The following is a 22,065-nucleotide window of genomic DNA, read 5'->3' as shown; positions in this document are numbered from 1 at the left end:
TTTTTAACAAGTAGCATCGACACAAATTATCAATATTAATTATTATAGATTAATTATGCGATATTAATGAATTGTCGCGCAAGAAGAATAAAAAGATATGCGTTTTCTACTTTAAAATTATTATATTTATCAAACGATAATATGTCATTGCAAAATAATAATTTTTTTGTAATTGTGTAATATACTCGTATAATTAGATAATGTTGCACTTACCATGGCATGAGATATCCTCGGCGAAATCTATGATAATATAAGAGAATAAATCGATATCGTGGAACGGATGATATTACTTTATTCGTGATGACGTACTTAAACAATGAGTGATTTTGATTAAGGCCAATAGTCACGCATACATACAATGTCATCAAAACAACTTGTGAATATGATAATTATACAATAAAATTTTTTTTCACATATATGTCAATGTCTCTTCGTTTCAGACGACAACAATATTGTCTCGTAAAAAAAAGAGACAGTTCGTAGAGGATGTGACTTGGCCAGGATTCGCAGGATTGTGATATTTACAACGTCAACTACTCGTAATTTCGCTTGCACCGGGAAACTAAATGTCATCTGCTACACGAGTATATTTTCTTTATACTTGTCTTTTTTTTCTAAATTGTCGTTGATACAATAATTTGAGGAAATGAAAAACGGTCGCAGGGTGAGAAACGCATTGATCTGATCTAAAAAAGACTTTTTCAGGATTATTATATATGCGCGCGCAGACGCGTTTTAATCGCATACTCGTGTAGTCGATGAGACATTGAAAAAGTTTGAAGTATTCTTAATTGGAATGACGAGAGGATGATGCTTAACGTATATTTGAAACATTAACCTAGATAATAATCAGAGATTACTTTATATGTACATATACTATATGCGAACGTAAACCCTGGTTAGTCCTCGAGTCCATGACAATTCTTAGACGATACCGCAACGGGTATAGATAAGGGATAGATAAGTAACTTTGACAAAAGGTTCGTCCGAAAATTTTGATAATTAACATCCAAGCAGTGACGTTTCACAGTGTTACATTGCGCGAGGATGTTCTATGAGCGTGTTCCATTTATTCCTCAACAACTTGACGATGATGATATATCGCTCAGCATTGCCAAACTAATCTACAACATCGTGCGAGCTCTGCTCCCGAATTTAATCTCGGATCATCGAGACGAGATTAATCAACGTGCGCGCTATCTGTCAACAAAAACCAAGTTTTCCTTTTTGAGAAGAACACACGATAAAATTTACCTACAGGCCATATTTATTTTAATCTTCGTCTTGATCATGGAATTCGTTGAAATTGTCGCGCTCGATGGATTTTCGCTGAGCGAGTTTTACTCGTTTTAATAAGGTCGTCCTTAATAAGGTCTCCACACCTGTCTGGGCTTGGGACTTCTCTCTCTTCGTGATCTGATTTCCCGTTCGACATCTATTCCATCCTCCTTTCTTCGCGTCGTCAGATCCTGTCCGACGTTTTCTTTATCTTGACCCTTCTTCGTGCTAAGATCGACCGTGCCCTCTAAACGGATTTTCACAGTAAGATCACCGCGACGAGAAACCTGATCCTGATCGAGCTGAAGATCCGAATCGTTCAAGTTCTCTATGCTCTGCCGTAAGTGAATCGATGCTTCCTGGAAGGTAGCATCCGTGGACGCGGCGTCCTCCAAGTCGCTTCTGATCGGCGATGTTCTCGGAGAGTCTTGCTCGGGTATGGACTCGTCGCTTCTGACGCGGTCTCTGTTCAAATCTTGATCGTTTCTATCGTCCACCTCGATGCTATCGTCGGGACTATCTAATCCGGATCGACGTAAAACACCTTGATCCTCTCCCCGTCGCTCTTCGTCCTTCGTACTGCTCTCAGGACTGTCGCTGCTGCTTCTGAGTTTTCTGAGCTCTTCCAATCGGGCCTGATCCGGCCTCTGCAGTCGCTGCTGGGCCATTCTTAGGGCCAGAGCGTGCCATTCCGGCTCCAGGATATACTGCTGCGTGTGGTACAGAGGATTATAGAGCCAAGAGGATTGCGGTAATAATGGCGCGAATATCGATCCGAAGATGGATCCCGTGGCACCCAGTAAATGAAGACCTGTGTTACGAACAAGACGTCAGTTTTTCGGTCTATGTATGAAAGAGCACGAATCATATAAACCGCGCGAGGGTCGCGTGTATCTCGACTTTTACCTTGAAAGTGTGAGTGATGTCCAGACGGGTTGGGCGTCGTGGTAGTGGTCGACTCTGCGGGAGGCGTCGACGCCGTCACGGAGGCCGTCGTCAGCAGGCCTGGTCCAGGATTCCCGGGTGACGTTGTCGGCGTCACTTCTCGCACGGACACGCTGATAGGACCCAAGTCGCCTCTTGCGGATTCTTTTGGACATATCAATTTACACGCCTATTAATCGTTTAATCTCTCACCTGAGAAAACGCTGACCGTGTTATTTAAATAAGATGCGTGCTCGTCAAATTTTCTTCAAATTTCTACTTCTCGTATTTTCATTACCGGCGTTAGGTCCAGGCAGCCTCGGGGATCTTTGTTCGATCGCGTGGTGGAAGGGGTTGAAGGCCGATGCACCAACTGTTGGTTGCGGATGTGTGTGCGGATGGTGGCCGGGGGGAGGTGGAAGACAGTGCGGTGGTAAAGATCCTCGAGGTAACCCGCCCCATCCCTGGCCCGCTCCTTGCTCAAGACCCAGGTGTTGCAATCCTGTGCAATCAAAGAAATGCAGATTACACGTCTCCGAGGATTCTGTTTATTCAGCGTCTCCGCTGTCATCACGCCGTGGTGATCTCCATATCGCGCGGAAATGTTTGCAATGCAAGATGTTCACCCTCTCTACGTGATAGTATTTATATTCGTCTACACATATATATATATATATTTAAAAATCTTTTGCTACATCGTATACATTAAAACTTGATATTTTTAAACAGGATAAAATATTTTTCGAGACCTGTGAGTAACGCAATGCAGACGACAGCATCTGAAAATGAGTGATGCGATCGTTTTGTGACAAGACGTAACATATTTCTGGGTATCACGGTGGGCGTTGTATAATTTTCGGCAGGTAAACGGTGATCGACTGGCAGTTCGAGTCGTAGAAACGCATCCCTTTGACGTAGAGGCGGTTTTGACGTGGATGGACAGTTAAATTTATCCAACAGAGAATGCAGAGAGACGATCGATCATCTCTTTTTCGATAATAGCCAATATCGCGTGGCCGCGCAAGCATGTGTTTGAATGCAATTAAATTTATGACATCAAAAAGTTCGTCTGATCGTGATCGGCTGACACAAACCAACTGACATAAGTCGTACCGCTGCCTTTGTTGTTTGTTCATTTATGAAACAACAATTAATTCTCGCGAATTTTCAAAAGCAAAAATTCGCTCCTTTCGCTTTACTTACATTTACGAGAGGAAGGGAAATTTTCTTTCCTTCAATTTACTTACATATACATATAAGCAATGTAAATGCGATTGATTTTCGGTGCGTCGCGCGATATAAAAAGAACACAACTGTGCAAGAAGCAACTCGCGTGGTTATCGACGTGTTATCGGTTTTTCGAAAGACCTTGATCAATAACAGATTATGCCGTCATCTGTGCGGAGCAGTTTAAAAATTCCGTGAAAGCTGCCGCGCGAAGCCACCGTGCGCGAATACGCGGCGGGGTGAGGGGGAGGAGAGCTGGAACGAGGGTGAGGGGGCGGTAGGGGGTTACGGCGGGGTGGCAAGCAGGGGAAAACGGTTTTGTCGAAGCGGGGAGAATTGTCCGGTCACTGGCACGAGGGCGTAACCACCGAGACACGCGGATCGCCCCATTGGTCGCACGTACGCTCCCACCCTTGGCGTTATACCGGCTGGTAGGGCACGAAAAAGCTCGGTAGGGGTCGTAGGGGTGATTTTTAAGCTCTCTTTAAGCCGCGCGCGCTCGCCAGAAAGGACACCGCTATCTCACGTCCTACCACACCGGCGTGGCACACTGAACGGGCCAGCCGTGAGGGGGCTCGTAGCCCTCCTACTTTATGAGGGGGATTAAGAAAACGATAAGAGATGCGCGAGAGCACCGCTCTGCCACCGAGCTTACGAAGGCCAACGGACGGAGGCTTTCGTTGGCAGCCAGCATGAATAAGAACCGCTTCGGTAAGCTCTTCAGGCAGTGGGATTCTTAGGTGACGGTCACGACGTGCGAACATCCTCGGATTATAACTGACTATGAATTTCTTCCTCGCTTGTTACGAAGCGATCGGGTTCACAGGCCTTAAAAATAATTTTCCATTAGTATCACATAGCTTGCTCGTAAACCGAGAGATGGTTAGATTCTTGTCCGCGTAAGTACTTGTAATAACGTTACGCGATAAGATAAGAGCTTTTATAGAATTTCGTTAGTTATTTATAATTAAAGCGAAATATCGGTAAATTGGAAAAATATTATCTATTTTTGTTTTGGAATATTTTGAGAATACTTGGTAGCTTTCGAAACATCTTGTGCACGAGATAGAAATTTTCGATACCGCCACGCATTCTTTCCAGAGAGAAAGCGGACGTAACATATTTTCAATTTAATAAACCTCGAAAATGTGCCCGTCCACCCCTCTTTCCACGGAACTCGCGTGCCGAGTTGGGTTCGGCTGGCGGGCGATAATTCCGAAAACAAATGAAGACTAATGAGGGGTGGGCCCTGACGAGAGATCTCGGAAAGAGTGAGAGCGAGGGAGATGGAACCCGCGGGAGGCGAAGCTGAAAGGGTTCAAGGAGCCGCCGTTACCCTTTAAGGGGTGAGAAATGTTAAGCTTAAACGTTACGGCCCTAGGGTTAGGTGCCTTTGCGTGTGCCTTCCATCGGGGGCTTTAAGGGATGATGTATTATCGAGCAGCGTGCTCAAAATGTGCTACGTACTTTGGTCGCGCCGTTCCCGAGATGCGGTAATGTGACGTCACGTGTAATATGAGCTTTTAAGCGTAGCTTTATATACGTTTCGCCGCCGACGCGCCCACGGAGTGAATTAAATTTGGTCACGTCGATTATAGGACTCTCGTCGACGCGAGACGCGATTTCGAATTTCGCGATTGCACTTTTCACCCGCAATTATTATTATTATCACCGCAATATTACGTGGCGGTCCCGTCGAGTCTGAAGAGAAATCGCGTAAAACTCCAGCTTGACATTCTTTCGCGAATCCTCGGCGTCTCGAGCTTTTACGCGTTCGCGACGATGAAACTTAAAGAGCGTCTTAAAGACGTTGATTCGAAGCCTGACACGCAGCCTGTAAAATGAAGGAGGGAAGCCCTCGAAGAGTTTCTCCTCGCCTTAAACCTTCTTGATCTCGCCACCTCGAGATACATAATAAATTAATTCGCGTATTTTCCCGTCTACCTTATCTATTCAAATCTATGCAAAACAGGCGTTAAAAACGCCCTTCTTGGCGCTAAGGCGTTAACCCTTGCGGAGCTCGATTTCCCCCACTTTCTATCCTCTCTGCTTCCTCTCTCTCTCTCTCTCTCTCTTTCTCTCTCTCTCCCTCTGCCTCTCTCTCTATCTTTCTCTCTCTTGCTTTCCGACTTGTTCATTGCTTCCTCTTTCCACTCCGCGTGTTCTATCCTCTAGCTACTGCCGGCTGGATGTCTTTGCACACCCACCCTTTGCGCCCGTTCTCATTATCGCGTCGCAGCAACCCCTAAAATGCCACCCTGGAAAGGTCCCTGGCACCGATCTAAGCTCCACGAGGAGATATTTCGAGAAAGGACGAGAGAAAATTGCTATCTCTCTCTCTCTACTTTTCTATCTTTATTTCACTACCGCGAGATTTTCTCTTTGAAGTTGAAAAAGAGCGCAAAAATGATGGATCTTTTAAGAAATTGTCGATGCTCAGCGATGCATAAATTTTTACTCATCTATATCGTTTATTACATTTTGTGATTATACAAATAATTTAAATTTTCAAATTTTATCTTTTACAAACCTGCTATATCATTAGTCATTAATACCAAGTATATATATTTTAAAGTATATATGTACTAGAAAATTACATAATTTTATTAAAATGCTAGATATTGATCATATAATAATAATTAATTTTATTCATATATATATATATATATATATATATATATATATATATATATAGTATATTTTATATATTTGTAAATTTCTATTGTTTAATAATGAAAATTTATGTTTTGCTTTTATATGTATATCATTAATAGTGCTTTTAATAGCCAATATTAACTTTATAAATCACATTTTATTGAAGTGCTAGAAATTATTCGATAATTAATTTTATTTATATATTATAAATTTCTATTATTTAATAATTAAAATTTATATATTGCTCTTTTATCTACATCATTAATAGTGTTTTTAATACCAAATATTAATTCAATAAATTATACAATTTTATTAAAGTGCTAGAAATTAATCGTATTATCGATAATTAAAATTTTATCGATACAAATTTTATCGTATAATTTTTTATTATTTGGTAATTAAAACTTACAGTTTGATATATAACTTTTTCATGTACATCATTAATAATGCTTTTAGTAGCAAATATTGGCTCTATAACAGCGTATGTCTCTTTCATTTTACGACAACACATGCGTACAAAGCTTGAGAAAATCAGGTTGAGAATAAATATCGATTACAAGGACATTGTGAGATACTATCAGGTTTCTATCTCTTAGGCTCAGTGGATTTTCGTGTCGACGATAGGAAAGGAGAAGAGACCGACGGCTAGAGAGAGCGTCATTAGTTACCGTCGCTTCCAGAGAAAGGTCCCGGTCGCCGGACCTGATTAAAAGACGGAATACCCCGGGACGGAACGCCCTTGCAAGACGCGCATGGGGGGTGAAATGTGACGCGAATTTAAAGGATCCGTAGTGATTCGACACGGAGGGGGATGGACAGGAACAGCCCTTAAAAAGGTTCCCTTTAAGGACCGTATGCCCGAAGGGTTGTCGTTGCGTTCGGTCTTCCGTATACATGTGAAGGAGGTCTTTAAACGCGTTGCGTGCAAATCAGATACGTCCAAGTTTGGAAGAGAAACGTAATTCGACGATCGTAGCAGACCGCGACGAAACTTGCGATTAAACTAATCATCGCTCGGTTTATGTTGTCACATTTTAATAGCGATATATTTATAGAAAACCTCGAAAATCCGACAAACCCATGGGAAATGAAGAATCTCGTATTTATCATCTTTTATAAATTATATGTTTGGTAAGAAGAGGGGGAGGTCTGCTTTAAAGAAAATCACGAATTTACTGCAAAACGACCAGGAACGAAGCGACAGTTTTAAACTGAGCGTTTCTAACAATCTCCCCCAAATGAGGTAAAGGCCACCTTATTGAAACAGGGGTCGCGATTTTTCCGGTTCTCTCTCCAACCTCTCTACCCAGTCCCTCCGTCGTAGGCGGTTAATTGACACGAGAGAGCGGAAAGGGGGAGGGCAGATTGGGGCTGCACAAGCTGTTCTTGTTAACTCGAATCTTGGCACCTCGCGATTTTTCATCCCCTTAGCCAGACTGACAAAGACGACGGACTCGGCCTCCTGGGAGGCGCGTGATCACGTGTTTTCGTTCGTGGACAATCTCAGCGAGGATCTGTGTGATATCTGTCACCGGATACATTAATTTTCCACGAGCTTGCTAGCGATCGCTTCTAAACGTATTGTGAAACTTTACTAAAGAAATTTTTTAAAAAAAGAATCGGAAATATTTACTTTCTACTCTTTTGAATTATTTTCAGAATTTAAATTTTTTTCAAAGGAATATCATTTTTACATATTCACTACGATAAGCGTAAATAATTTTTTATAATTTGCTGCATTTGTTGTAGAATTTTAAGATTCCTGAAAAAATACTTTTAAGAAAATTGTAGATATTGGTGATAAGCATAATATAATATATTTGAAATTAATTATATTGAATGAATAATGTGCCATTTTGGTAATTTAAGATTAACGGATAAGTTTTTTAAATTATTGCCATACATTTTTGATATTCGAAGGAATATCACCTTTGCATATTCATTTTGATAAACATGTAAATAATATTTAATAAAAAAAGATACGCTATACAATGTATATATTACCGAATTTTAAGAATCTTAAGAATACTTTTGTGAAAATCACATAAACATTATTTTTGAAGCATAATATAAATATATTTGCAATACAAGATTAATTATATCGAAAGAGTAATCGACGTGTCGTTTCGATAAATTGAAATTGATGGAAAAGACGAAATTAGAGCGGTGGATATCGGAGATCGAAGGGAGGTAAAAGCGCATTGGCCCGTCCATCGGACTTTGGCGCTCTCACGAAGCCCTTAGGGAGCCCATAAAATTCGTCCCTGCTGTCGAGGTAGGCCCGAACGAAATTTAATAACATCCCCCTAGTTACACCTCAATGGGCACCTTAACAACCCTGCACGGCCAGCCACTCATCCTCGCGCCCCCGATGATGCTGTTCCCTTTCTCCTTATCAACCCTCCTAGCGTAGATATCTAATAAACCGCCTCTTTGAACGTCCTTACCTAGTCAGCGATACTCAGCTGACAGCTGACCGGTTTCGAAAGTTGGAAAGGTGCTCGACTGACCGACCCTCCGTCGGACTGAACGGAGGCGCAACCTGTGAGCCGGATGGCGAACCCCGAGCGAAAGGGTTGAAAAAACTCGCGAGCACATCACTTGAAATAAACCGATCGATATTCGCCGAGAGTACCGTTTGCATTCAACTCGGAACACAATGTAGGTGACCCAATTGCGTAAATACAATTTATCCGTACGATAAGCTAAAATCGTATCCCAATAAAACTCGTGTATCTCTGATATATAATTTGCACCTCGCAATATTGACAAAGCTTCGAGACCGCTTTCGATAAAATCAAGTCTGTTGAAATTTTTCGACATTTTCATATCCGATTCAGGAGTCGTAACGATTCTTTTCTCAATTTTTTTAAAATGTCATTTAAAATGTAACGCTTAATTTCTGATTGATTTATCGATCCGAGTGTCATCGATCATCGATCAGAAATTATCTTGAAACGTGGAATTCGCGGAGACGGCGGAAAAATCGTGACGGCGAGGGAAGGGCAAAGGGAAGAAAAGTTAAAGCTCCGGCGTATTACCGGGCGCGGCAGTGGCTAATTCTTGATTGAGCAGACCGGGGATACGGGGGACGGGCGGGGGGAAGGAGGGGGGAGGGGGGTAGCAGCGAGAAATCGACGGCAGGACTGCCATCCCGTAGTACGCCTCGGGGATAGGAGGGAGCGAAGCTCCGTTAAGCCGCTTATCATGCCGAAACAATACACTGTCGGTGCACCAGTATCAGTACCCGACCCTCACTGCTCCGGGCTAGTCCCATCAAAATTTGGAGCTTCGAACGAGTTTCAATGGAATTCGTGCCACCCAACTGTCCTGTCGAACCGGTTGGATACCTGAAAACTTTTTCGAAAACGCTCGCGATGATGAAACGTTTAAAACCCCATCGTTTATATCACAGCGAATGCATTATCCCAAAGAAAGAGGCTGATTAATCGCGCGCTAAAAGCAATTCCGACGTACGTACTCTATAATTGATTTAGTCAAATGTTAAGTTTCATATCAATTAAATATTTTTCCGTGATTATATATGATATAAAGTCGTGATATACACAAAAATATAGAAAAAATTTTTGAATTTTCGAATTTTCGACAGGAATATTTTGCCGTGTCATAAGAGTTTCCCGATGACAAAGTTAGCATAGCCGAAGTTTATTCGAGAGCGACTTTTCCAGTAAGCGGGGATCGAGCAGCTTCGTCGAGACGAAAAGGCAGAGTTCGCACACCCGGGGCTTAATCAGAGTCTTCTCCACTTAGAGGCCGGTGGCAAAACTCAATTTTGAGTCGGTGCCTGCCGACGCTCAATTTTGACACCCTTCGCAGCCACGAAGCCAAACGCGCGCGAGAAGAGGGCGTCGACCCCCGCTTGGCCCGCCAAAGTTGCCTTCCTCCCAGGAGGGGCACGGTACAGGGTTGCAAACTTAGTTATCTATCGACGGGGAGACGTGCCGAGAGAGAGACAGAGAGAGAGAGAGAGAGAGGGAGAGGGACTAGAACCTCACCGGAAGCAGGTATTCGCGCAAACTCGTCGCGACGAAGAAGGCCGCGTGTCTTTGATTAGAGACTTACCCGACAGCTTAAATCCCAGTGGGTCCTGCGGGTGTCCGAAGGGGAATGGACGAGGCCCGAAGTGAAAGGGATGAAAGGCCTGGTGTCCTGCAACGTGAGATGAATTTATGAATCAACGTAGACGTCGATAGTGAATTTGGCAATCTTATGGCATTTTTTCCGTCGCGGTCTGTCCCCTTAATCGAGTTCTTTAATGACTTTACCCTCATCGGTTAGATAAGAGCTTTAATGTAGAAAAAGTTACGCATTATCCTCCGTGGATAAAGTTGTACTCACGTGTCTTTGACCGCGGCTCCCTGGGACCGTCCACGGTCACCTTGATCGCTTTCGACAACGTGGCCACCTGCGGCGGCGATGTCTGCAGCATGATCGTCAGGGTGAAGCTCTTTCCTGGAACGAAAATGAGAATGGAGGCGTCGGGGGTAGAAAAGAATTATCGCCCGGCGGTAAAACGAGAGAGACCGAGAGCGTCTCCCAATGGGAGATCGTGCATATTCTCGCCTTGGCTCGGTTGCCAGATCAAAAACCATAAAGGCGTGGACTTTACACCGCGCTCCTTGCTTTGCGTAGACTCTATTATTCATGTCCAATTGGCCGACCGCGAAGAGAGATATTCTCAGTACGTTCAATTTTTCGTGAGTCTCTTCGCTTTCGTTCCTCGTGTTCCACGCGTTGAGTTTGATCAAATTTTACTCTATTAGAAAAAAATGACATATTGAAGCGAGACAGGATAATAACTGTGTTATATATTTTAATCGATTAAATGATCGTAGCCTTCGCGATTGATGTTCGGAAGCTTCTTGGCGGATTCGACTCTCGTTGCAATGCGTTCGCGCTCGTTCGCTGGAAACAAAACACAAATGTGCCGGAAGTAAGGGGGGAACGAGTGACGCCACTGCGTCGATGTTTGTTCCCGGATAGGCTGGAATATGTTAATGCTGCCGGCGTTAAACGCGATCCCCTGAAATGCGCCAGTTTCTCGTCACGCGCGATTTCGCCCTTTTACCTTTCGACAACATTCGGTAGCTCGATAGATGAGATATCCTAATCGATTATCTCGAAATTTCGAAACAGACGCGCGCGATAACACGTTCGAATAATATATTTTCAAATATCGCTTTTTCTATCGCAACAATATATATACTATTACTTCCATTATTTTTCAACAATTTTTTTGCTATAATCCGTGTTTTTACTCTTTTTTTCTTGTTCACACGATATATATTTTTAGCGGAATTATAGGCCTTGCTTCTCGACTGGGGCCAAAGTAACTCTCCGATTCTTCTAACATATAAATATCCCTCCTCCCTTAGCATGTTTTTCCGTTCGCTTTCGCACGTTAGCGCGCTTTTTTTGTTCACCAAGTCCCGTCGATGACCCGAAACAATATCGGCGAGCGCATAGATGAAACGCGACTCGTAACTGGTCCGGCCGTTTACTAAATTTCGATGTTTTCGGCACAAATATTTCAATCGATGACGCGCGCATCGCGCGGAATTCGTCACGCGTTCGACGCGTCCCCCGATCATCCCCCCTTTCCTCCCTCCTCATCACCCTCCCGCGTAATCGCACGTAAAATAAAACGCGGGAGGAACGAGTCGTCTCGTCGCGTCGCGATATCGCGCGAAGAAAATGGCACCGACGTCAACGAGAGAAAGAGAGAGACAGAGAGAGAGAGAGAGAGAGAGAGAGAGAGAGAGAGAGAGAGAGAGAGAGAGAGAGAGAGAGACATGTGTCAACACACGGGAAAACGGGGCATTTACACGTTTTTTTTTTCCACGGCGCTCCGCGACAATAAAGTTATACAGCTTATAATGGTGTCGCCAAGTGCGGCCGGGGATACGTAACACGCGCGCGGTCGGGTAGTTTTATTTTATGGTGGCGCGGCCGCCCCCCCCTCTCTTCTTCCTCGCCTCTTTCCCCCGTTCCCTCCTCTTCCCTCTTCGGTAAACGACCGCGTTTTTACGGTGAACCACGACATTTAACCGGCTTACCCGTGCCCGTCGCCGGGCGAAATACCGGACTTTAACTTCGGGCCAAGGGAGCCGTGCCATTTCCAGCGCGGCGGTTCCCCTTCCTTTCGGCGGTGATTGGCCGCTATTTTCGCGCCACGCTTCGTTTCACGAGATCCTTCCGAATAGTCAAAATTGATTTTGCACTTTGCCCATCGAGTTCTTAACTTTCATTTCGCATCGCGGATATTAAGCCGTCCCATCGGTTTTTCGTTTTTCATCTTTTTCTCATTTTTGCCGCCTTCAAAAATTAATTTATCTCTTTTAATTAATTGAAAGTTTATCCTAGTATCGCGTCAGATAATTGCGTTAAAGAGATTATTCAATTAACACATGTTGAGTAATTGAAAAATAACGGAGAATCTTTCAAATTCTTGTACCGATTACAAATTTCAACGTTATCTCAATACGAATGTGCATCGAGGTCTTAATTTTCATTTGACATCATGGATATTAAGCCGTCCTATCGATTTTCCATTTTTTATATTTTTTTTTTTATTTCTGTTGCTTTCAAAAATTAATTCCTACTTTATCTCTTAAATAATTGAAAATTTATAGTATCAAACAATCACGTTGAGGAGATTATTCAATTGGCGTATGTTGAATAATTGAAAAATAACGGAGAATTTTTTTTCAAACTCTTGCTGAATAAAATTTCATCGATTATATTAGCGTTTAAATATGAAAGCGATATATAGATACATATTTTGCAACAGACGCGCAAGATTTCTCCACAGAGATTTCGTGGCTGCGAACTAACGAGACCGAAGTTTATTGCAGGCGCGGTGTCAGGCGCGGCGGCAACGCGAGTCAGGGGTGATGGCAGGCATTTTGAGGGTGTTTATGAGGCATTATGTGTAACTCGCTGGAAGAACGATCCTCTACCCTTCGGGGTTTACAGTCTCCGTCCTCTCCTCCCCGGCTTCCACCTACGTCTAGCGAAATTCTAATTCATCGGTTGTACACGTGCGGGACTCGCGTCCCGTGGTCAATTGCACGTGAAAATCGCCTCTCGCATTCTTGGAAATTTTCCTGCTGTAATCCTATTATGACGAAATGTCCCGATTTATCCCGTAATTTATAAGATTGGAAAACATTGCGCGTCCCCTTTTTTTCAACGTTTTCTCTTTTCGGCGTTTCTTTATCAGCGCCGAGGATTTCGATGGTGTCCTTCATTCGCGCAAACAAGCCTGAAAAAAAAATTACTAATCCACGCGTCGTACGTCATTTTGATCCCACAAAATATTGCTTGGTTGCAGACTCGATCGAGAAGAGGATCTATAAAGATTATGATGAGCCGGCTGTAGAGTTTCCCGTCATGTTAGACTTTTTCGAAAGACTTTTGAAAAATTTGTCTTGCTTTTACAGCAATATATTTCTCAAATTCACGGATATTTTATGGAGTAAAAAAAGGGAAAAAATGTGTACGCGACAATGTGTACGCAAATTAATTTTTATATAAACGTTTAATTGTATCCGAAACGTGTGTCTTTATTCGAGTTTTTGCCGAAACGCAGACTATCCTCGCGACGATTTAGTAAGCCAAAACGAGTCGGGTGAGAAATTAATTCGGGCAAGGTTGGCTCGCGTCCACTTATGCGACAAGGATTGTTGTGAGAAGACACGGAAACGCTCGCGTTCGCCCCAAGTTTACCCAGGGATCATACAGTGTTAAAAACTCCCCTGTTTGCCGGTGAGGCGAGTGCGAGGGTTACTCGGATCGTTATTTCGGAGTGTTTGTCGTGTTTTAAGATTCTGACGTTTTGACTACCCGAATCGCGGTAAACGAGGCCGCGTGTATCCCGCCGTGGCATGTTTGAAAGGAAACTTTTCTTTTTTTACCTATATACGTGTATTCGCACGAAACCTTCAAAGCATACGTTGGCCTGATACATTCGAATACAATTTATATAAATAATAATTTATATAAATATCACATATCTATTTTAAAATTGTATATCCTTACATATTTTTTCGTGACGCCATATGTCATTGTAAAATATAGATCGCGAGAAAAAAAAGACGTCATCACGAACGCACGTGAGCGTTTCGCAATGACTAGGATGAAATTTTGTCGCAGGATAAATTTCTACACGAGGACCAGTTTTCGCTGGCAATAATCACAACGTCGAGCATAACGACTTTCAGATGCGACGGCGCGACCGGGGAGCGAGTGGTCATTGAAGCGTTCGTAAAAGCCTGCCTTGCTGCTGGCGCGACGGAATGAGGAGCGAAAAATATCGAGAAAATAAAGTAGGGAAACGTGGAATTAATATATGTGAAAGAAACGGATATGTGCGTATATGTATCCGACTCGTACTGCCAGACCAGAGCGGAAAATAATGTTTAATCGGTAGAAAATCTCGGCGCAGTCATCCGCGCGCTCCTCGATCCCCCGCGCCCTCGCAATCCCTTCCGCGATCCCTTACTTGACCGAGAGGGATGGATTTTTTAATTTTTAATTGGCAAAAAACGTCGCCGAGGTGGTCGCCGGCGAGATCCGCCAACCGTTCTCGCGGATTTAACTGGCGTATTCGGGTTCTTCTCTCGGAAACACTAATATCTTCTAACATTGAAAGTTGCCTCTCTTCAGAGAATTGTTCTCGTTGTCGCTTGAAATTCATTTTCGTATCACGAAACTAGATTTAAAATCTTGTCGTCTATTACAAGTAAGTCTGTTGCATCTCTTAAGGATCTCGATGCAATTATATATCTATAAAATTTATTCATTTTCCAATACAGCCTCTTACATTCGTTCGTTATTATTTAGTTGATATTTTTATGAACGCTGTTAATAAAGTGTCCATTAGCTCGTTATAATTCACGATTAACAAATTGAGGAGAACTCTTTAGTTATGTAGATTAGAGACACGCTTCAAAGCAAAGGATCGCCGATGCGAGCGGTCGCAACAGCTGTTCGGTCGACCGAACACGAGAGCCGCTATAAAAGGTTGACCCTTCTCACAACGATGGTAGAGAGATCTTTACGACTTATTAAATCATTTTTATCTTTTCACGACAACTTTTGCGAATAACTTTTCGCAATCCTGTTGTTGAAGGAATCTCATGCCGCCTCTTACATAAAAGTATCCTCGCAATCGTCATAAATTTTTCATCGGTAAATAATAATAAAAATTAATCCCTATTATTAATCGACTAAGAAAATACAAGAAATGTTTGCGTGTGATTTACGCGGCAATTTAGAGGCGTCCTGTGTAATGCCATATGTAGATACTCGAATCGTGCATTTTTCTTTTCCAATCGTAAAAGAGATATCGAAGATTCGGAAGATTTGCACTCGCGTTCAGCGCTGCAACGTTCACCATGCGGCGGCGATTTAAAACGAGTCGTCCTCCTTCCACGAGAGAAGGGAGAAAGGGAGAGAAAGGGAGAGAGAGATGCGAGCGAGACGGGGATCCGTTGCGCCAGGACATCGGTCAGGATCTGGCTGTCGATAGTCGAAGCTTTCCCTCGGATTCTCGCGCTCTCTTCCTGCCTATACCTCGGCCGGACCGTCATAAAACACAGGTAACTCCGGTATTTATGCCCGTCGTTTTTACGCCCGTCGCCACCCTTCCCTCCCCCTCGCCTCTCGTCGCGCCGCGCTCTCTCGCGTACCAACACCAACGCGTAGCAGAGAAACATGCATATACAGCCGCGTCTCCGTACGGCCCGTGACTCCTAGCAGTCGGAGGTTGACGCTAATCCCTGTCGGGAGCGAAAGGGGTGGCCGAGTGATATACGCCCCTGCGCCGGTATGATAATATTCCGCCGCCGCCACCCCCCGTAACCCCTGGCCGTCGTGCGTTAGTCGTTATATCCGTTGGCCGCCTCGTACACCACGCACTAGAAGAGGGTCTCTCTTTTAGGTCAGCGCGTAAGACCGAACGAAAGCGATTATAGTCGATTAAAGAGGGTCGCGATCGCCGAGTCGGGGGGGAAAAAACTTGCCCGCTCGACGTGTTCAAGTTTTTTTCGCGCTCGACCTCATCCGCGTTGATCCGCGAAAAAAATGAGGAGCCCCCTCGGAAAACGATTGACTAACATCTGCGAGAAATCGGATCCTGTTTCGCGGGGAAAAAAAAGACTCGCAAAGATGTATTAAATTTATCAACGTCCATTATTTTTGGAAAATATTGCGTATTCGCGGATATTAAAATGCACCAAGCTTTCTCACAACAGAATTTAAAGACTGGAAGCTTTTTCGAGGAACCCCGACGCAAGAACCGAGAGTTCTTGCTCTTGTTTTCTTCATCCGGCATCGATCTGGGTCGCCCCGTCAACGTCGTCACGCATTTCGACCACGATCAATTCTCCTCGTCCGCATTCGCAATATTAAATTGGCCTGACAAAGCCCGCGGGCGAGCGTGAGACAAATATTTGCAGCTGAAAAAGTCGGTAGCGGGCGCGCGCGCGTACGGGATGCGTGCAAAACAACGGAGGCAAAAAAGCGAGTGGAACGCGTGAGGAATCTGTATATAAAATGCACTCCGGGGCTCCTCGCCTCGCTGCGGTATTATGCAGCGATACGCGCGACGTGACTCGCCGACAAACATCATAAATTTTCGATTTATTCAACTGGGATCTGTTTGCCTCTTTTTTTACAGAGATAATAACGATCTCGTCTATTCGTATATTCGATCTTCGCTAGGCCAGGTCTTTTTTTCCTTTTCTCTTTCCTTTTTTTTTTAATACGCTTTTTCATTATACGTCCTACATCCTGTCACGCGCGCGCATAATTTTCAACCGGTATATTTCGAAGCGCGCAATGATGATGAAACGAGATTCGAGTTTATCTCGACGCGAAAATTCGTCGGCGTCAGACGCGCGAAAGGAAAAATCCACCGATCCGGCTCGGTGATTGCGATACTCGCGCGCGGAACGATCTCGCGTCACTCTCATATGGAGAATCTAGAGGAAAATCGTTGCATACCGGTGGTAGTTAGGGGCTGCCCGTAATACAGTAATGAGGGCTTACTGCCATGGAAACCAAAGCCGCTTACAGCCAACCACTCTACCTCCATCCGCCCTCTCACCGCTCTCGGTTCCTCTCGCTCGCGCTTCTCCGTCCCATCCCACGATTCCCTATATATCCGCGATATCCTCATTCGCGAGTCCCTAAAAAAAAATTCTAGAAATCGTTTCTCGGGTCTCTGTTGTGTCCGCGATGAGTATCTCGGGTCTCTCCATTTCTGTAAGTGGAAGAGGTCAACGTGGGACGCGACCAATCGCGTTTCGAAACGTGCGCTTCAAGTCGATATCTTTCAAACGAGCGGGAATTTGATAAAAATACAGCCCAATTATTATCCTGTATTTCGAGACAGGAGGGATAGAACAAAGATGATCGAAATAAGTCGATGGAAGATCCGCAAAAAGAAGAGCGCGAGTGTCGTTTAGGGTCTCACCGTCGGGCGAAAGTGGCGCGCCGGGGAAGCCGCCGATATCACAAACCCCCCCGCAATTTCCTTTTCCAATTTGCCATAAACAAGTCGGCCGCCCCCCTCGTTAACCGGCTACGCCTGGCGACTGCCTCTCTCGAAAGTTCGGTTTTCATTCGGGGGAGGAAAAGGATGAGGAAAGGGAGAGCGACAGGAGGACGAAGAAAACGCTGGTGCAACTCGGTCGAATTAAAGGAATTAAAGGACGCCTCGTTACTCGTATCTTTCGATTCCCCTCCACCTCGACTCTTATACGTACGGCAAAGGGAGAGACCAGAGGGAGTGAGAGAAAGAAAGAGAGAAAAAAAGGACGTTGAAAAGTTTGCTCCTTTCCTGCTCTGCGATTCTACGATCTAGGTCCTCTCGCGTCGCTTCTTTCCCCCCCGCCGCTACCTTGGGCTCCTCTTCAAGGAACGAACGTTTGCATTAACCGTTCGTAATGGCTGCGATTATTAGGGAGCATTATTCAGAGACCTCGGACCCCAATTTTTTCTCCCCTCGCCACCCCTGCACGCCGTCTTCTCGGACGAAAGGAACATTGAATTATTGAAACGCGGAGCCGGGAATTAAAAAATCTCCGCGTGCCCCTCCGCTTACCCTCCTCGCTCACCCCCTTTTGCCGCGTGGCGTGGCACGGGCGCTAGTTCGCGAGGAGATACCGGGTCACGGTATTTGTCGCGTGAATTAAAAATGAAGGCGGAACGAGGGGCCAGGTGGTGGCCCGTGCTTAGCTTTCGACGGGAAAAACGAGGCCATCAGTCGGGGCACCACCTTAATGTAGCGAAGTCTGAATGATTTATTTCGCCGCATCGGAAGAAGGTAGAGCCGGCGGAAAGACCGATCGAGTTTTCGACGTCAACCGATGAGAGTTATTTCGGTGAAGCAAATATACAAAGATAGAGAGAGAGAGTAAGAAGAGGGAAGAAATAGAAGAAGTTAAAATTAAATATTTTACATACATGTCGTATCAATATTTTAGGGGAAAAAATGCAATGACGTAAATTAAGAGAGAGTTATTTCCTTATTAATTATTTATAATATTATTATACAAAGAGTGGTGGTTCTCGTATAAAACTTACCTCTACCGCTTCTACCGACGAACCTGAGATCGTTGAATTTGGCGACTTGATTTTTCATTAGGGCGGTAGAATTCCGCAATTCCGCGCAACAATTTTCATCGTTCCCGGCTCGAACGGTCACGAGGGTACCGTCTCCGACCTCGCCGAGAGCCACTACCTTAAATGCTACCGGCAGGGTTTTGTTCGACCTCCAATGAGACGGCAGTACCGTGCAAACCACATGTGGGCTACCTAATTGAAATATAAAAAGAAATTAATAACTTTATTTTTACTAAAGAGTAATTAATTATATTTTTACATCTATCGTCACGTTTATTTTATATAAATATTAAGATATATTTTTTCCAAGTTTGGAAAAACATTTGTGAGGAAACAATATTTTTCTCGTTCTCTTTATTTGAAGATTACAGCTACCACATTTATTTTTTATATACTCGTAATAGAAATATAAGAGAAAAGAGTAATCCAATATAATAAAATTATTTCTACGTTACATAAATATTAGTTTTAAGCAAATATATTTTACCTGTACGAATGAGTTCTCCAGGATGCTCGGCGAGAAGTCCATCCAGCGTTCTCTCGGCGAGCAAATCGGCGGTGAGGGCATAATCGGGGAGGTGATTTCCGCCGGTTGAACCTTGAGGAGGAACCTCGTTAGCCAGGTGCATTCTTCTCCTCGAGGATGAGGCCCGGGTCCTCCGTATTCTCGGCCCGCTGATTTGGCTCACCGGATTCGCTTGATGCGGCTGATGACCACCTCGCACTGACCTAGGATCGGGATAGTCTAGGCCGGCAGGCCGATCCTCGGGTCGAGCATCTCGCGAAGGATTCGTCATGAGAACGATGTCATTGGTTCTCGCGATCGAGATATCACCTTTCCCTGCAAGCTTTCCGGATGAGTTCGGTTGCTCAATTGTTTACGTTTGATTTTTTCCAGATTCTAGACAAAGTAATTGTACACGTGAGAAAATCGATTTTCCCGATCAATGTCGATATGATATTTGGTCCTTGGATGATACGTTTGCGTTTGTGATATATAATTTTCTTCAGTTATCGCAGTCCCTTTGTCCTGCAAACTCAACTTTTCTCATTAGAATCGATTGTACATTATATTTTGACGTTTATGATTGGTCGTCAGTGCATCGAGTCGGCTCGACGATGGTCCTCCGAGCGTCTTGCAAGCGTCTTGCAATAAATTCGTGATGTCACCGATAACGAAGAACGCATTACGAATGCACGCCGGTATCTCCTTCCAGCGAGAATTGAATTTGTCTTCGGAATCGAATGGCACGCATTGACAATTCCTCGGCGGCTTTCTCGGCCCTCGCGGGGGGCCCCCTAGGCTTCTTTGATCCTTATTTCATTATCCTGCCGCGGATCGCGGGCGGGAGTAGCATCCGTTTGCAAATTCTTCGTCTCGATTGCCAACTCGCGGAGAAAATTCGTTTTATTGGAATCGTCGGCAATCTCAGCGACCCTTATTCCTGATTCTTTGATCGAGTTTTCCGTCTTCTTATCGACGACGAAGAAACACACTCGTGGCTACGCTTGAAACACGGAAATTCATAGATCAACAGACTCGTACTTTCCTTTTATATCACATGTATTTAAAACACCATCCCGCACCGACGATCCTCATGATCGATAGGATCGTACTCGCTCACTTTTTTCTCTCTCTCTCATAAATACGTATTTTTTTTGCACTAAAATTATACCGGGATATATCGAAAAGAGTTATTTTTTTAAATCATCGTTTTCGCGCTCAGCGCGCAAAGTTTCGTCAAACTTTGGCGAACACCGCGCACGGCATCTGTCACGTGTATCTCCCCCGTCGATCGAAGTCTTGATCAATCACGAGAACGATGTCGACGGTTGGCCGAGCGCGAATCTAAAGAAATTGGCGAACACAGAGAAGAAATATTGCAACGAATCAGATGACAATCACGATTCATTCACGGTGTACATCTTCGTACGCGCACATCAACACTGGGATCCGAAATTTTTCCGCCGCGTGGATCGCGCGATATCCCTCGGATGTCTCTCGCTGGATGCCAGAGTAGCCGGTCGCGGTCGCGGTCGCGGCGATGGTGATTCTTCACCTGGCCGTTGCTTCGGCGGGTGGCAGGGTAGCTTCTACTCGGAGGAAGTAGGATAGGGTGTTTAACTCGCGCGGTCTCGTTTCGGTTCGGCGGTGGAAGATGGCGGCTTCTGCGGTGGAGCCGCGCGGTGTGGTTGCGGTGTATTTTTGAGGCTGCCGCCCCCAGCCACCACCGAGACCACCCTGGGTAACTCTCTCCTCGCCCCCTCTTTTCGTCGCCCCCGCGGCCCGCCGCGCGTCTCTACCACGCCGCCGCCACCGCCGCCGCCGCCGCCGCTGCCTCCACGGTACCCGATCTCTCTGGTGGGGGGTTGGTTTTTCCAAGCGGTGGGGAAAAATCTCCCTGCTTTCTCTCACCACCCTTTTTCTCTCCTCGTCCCGTCACCGCGCCGCGCGCACAACCTCTCGCAGGACCGACGTTCCCGACAATACTCCCGCCGATGACGACCCGCGGACTACACGAGCCTCGCGCTGTCTTCCGGACTCCGTCGTCGTTGCGCCGGACGACGGGGGACTCGCGGGATGTTCAGGGGGAGACGAGCTTCCGGAGATGAATCTCGGCGCCGCGTCTCACCGCGCCGCATAATTGCTACGGTCGAACGATGACGATCGTCTACGCGGGGCACGGATGGACAAACACAGACGCGTGGTACATTCGCGCGGCGAATTACTTCACTTTGCCGTTCGACGACGATAACATGCGTGACAAATATTTTTGTCGGCCACCCGCGTCATTCGGGCTCGCGAGCTTTTTTATTTCGCGTCTCGTTATCAAAGTATTATAATTTTACTTTCAACACCGTGTGTTTACTTCACTTTCAGCACAACTATTTACACATTTTTTTTTTATTCACTAATCACTTTATTATTATTCACTTTAGTCCGTTTCTTATCGGAGGATGATTTCTCTACATACATCTGCGGCTTTTTATACAGACGTGCTGGTAATTACAAAATTAATAAACCTTCGATATTGATGTAATAATTCCCGCGAGACGGAAAGAAATGAAAGAAGAATGTAACTTGTTCGCGCAATCTTTACAGATGCCGAGTAAAGTCCATTAATTAATCTTGCGGACTCGAACGCGAATTATTTTTATTTGTGAAAAGTCGAAAATCTTCTTGATGGTTTTCTCGCGCGATATCTCGTCTGTCGGCCGGCTTTTTGCCCTTTTCGGTTGATTTCTTCCTGCTTCCGTCGTTCAACGACCACCCCGCGCGAGACTGCGAAACGACACTGGGAAGAAAGGGAAAACAAAGACGGTAGAAAG

At 44.8% G+C, this 22,065-nt stretch overlaps 1 protein-coding gene across 1 annotated transcript; it reads right to left on the bottom strand.

The window, feature by feature from the left end:
- Positions 1-201: 201 nt before the first annotated feature.
- Positions 202-21,014, bottom strand: LOC105249413. Its single transcript, XM_011254850.3, has 7 exons — positions 19,223-21,014; positions 18,697-18,927; positions 10,444-10,557; positions 10,168-10,254; positions 2,501-2,704; positions 2,185-2,367; positions 202-2,089 (listed from the first exon to the last, which is right to left on the bottom strand). The coding sequence occupies exons 1-7, from the start codon at positions 19,530-19,532 to the stop codon at positions 1,365-1,367; spliced, it is 1,854 nt and encodes a 617-aa protein (XP_011253152.1). The 5' UTR covers positions 19,533-21,014; the 3' UTR covers positions 202-1,364.
- Between the last annotated feature and the right edge of the window lie 1,051 nt (positions 21,015-22,065).

The sequence above is a fragment of the Camponotus floridanus genome, unplaced genomic scaffold, assembly GCF_003227725.1.
Source record: "Camponotus floridanus strain SB8 unplaced genomic scaffold, Cflo_v7.5 scaffold96, whole genome shotgun sequence".
Classification (NCBI taxonomy): domain Eukaryota; kingdom Metazoa; phylum Arthropoda; class Insecta; order Hymenoptera; family Formicidae; genus Camponotus; species Camponotus floridanus.
The sequence above is the reverse complement of the archived record's forward strand: the minus strand, read 5'-3'. Positions and strand labels throughout refer to the sequence as shown.

What these genes read in the sequence shown, in the direction of transcription:
- LOC105249413 (XM_011254850.3), bottom strand. Translation starts at nt 19,532, where the DNA reads ATGACGAATCCTTCGCGAGATGCTCGACCCGAGGATCGGCCTGCCGGC. An exon ending in GGAGCCGCGGTCAAAGACAC is followed by an intron (nt 10,255 to 10,443) that starts GTGAGTACAACT and finishes CTCACGTTGCAG; the next exon opens with GACACCAGGCCTTTCATCCC. An exon ending in ACTGGGATTTAAGCTGTCGG is followed by an intron (nt 2,705 to 10,167) that starts GTAAGTCTCTAA and finishes TTGATTGCACAG; the next exon opens with GATTGCAACACCTGGGTCTT.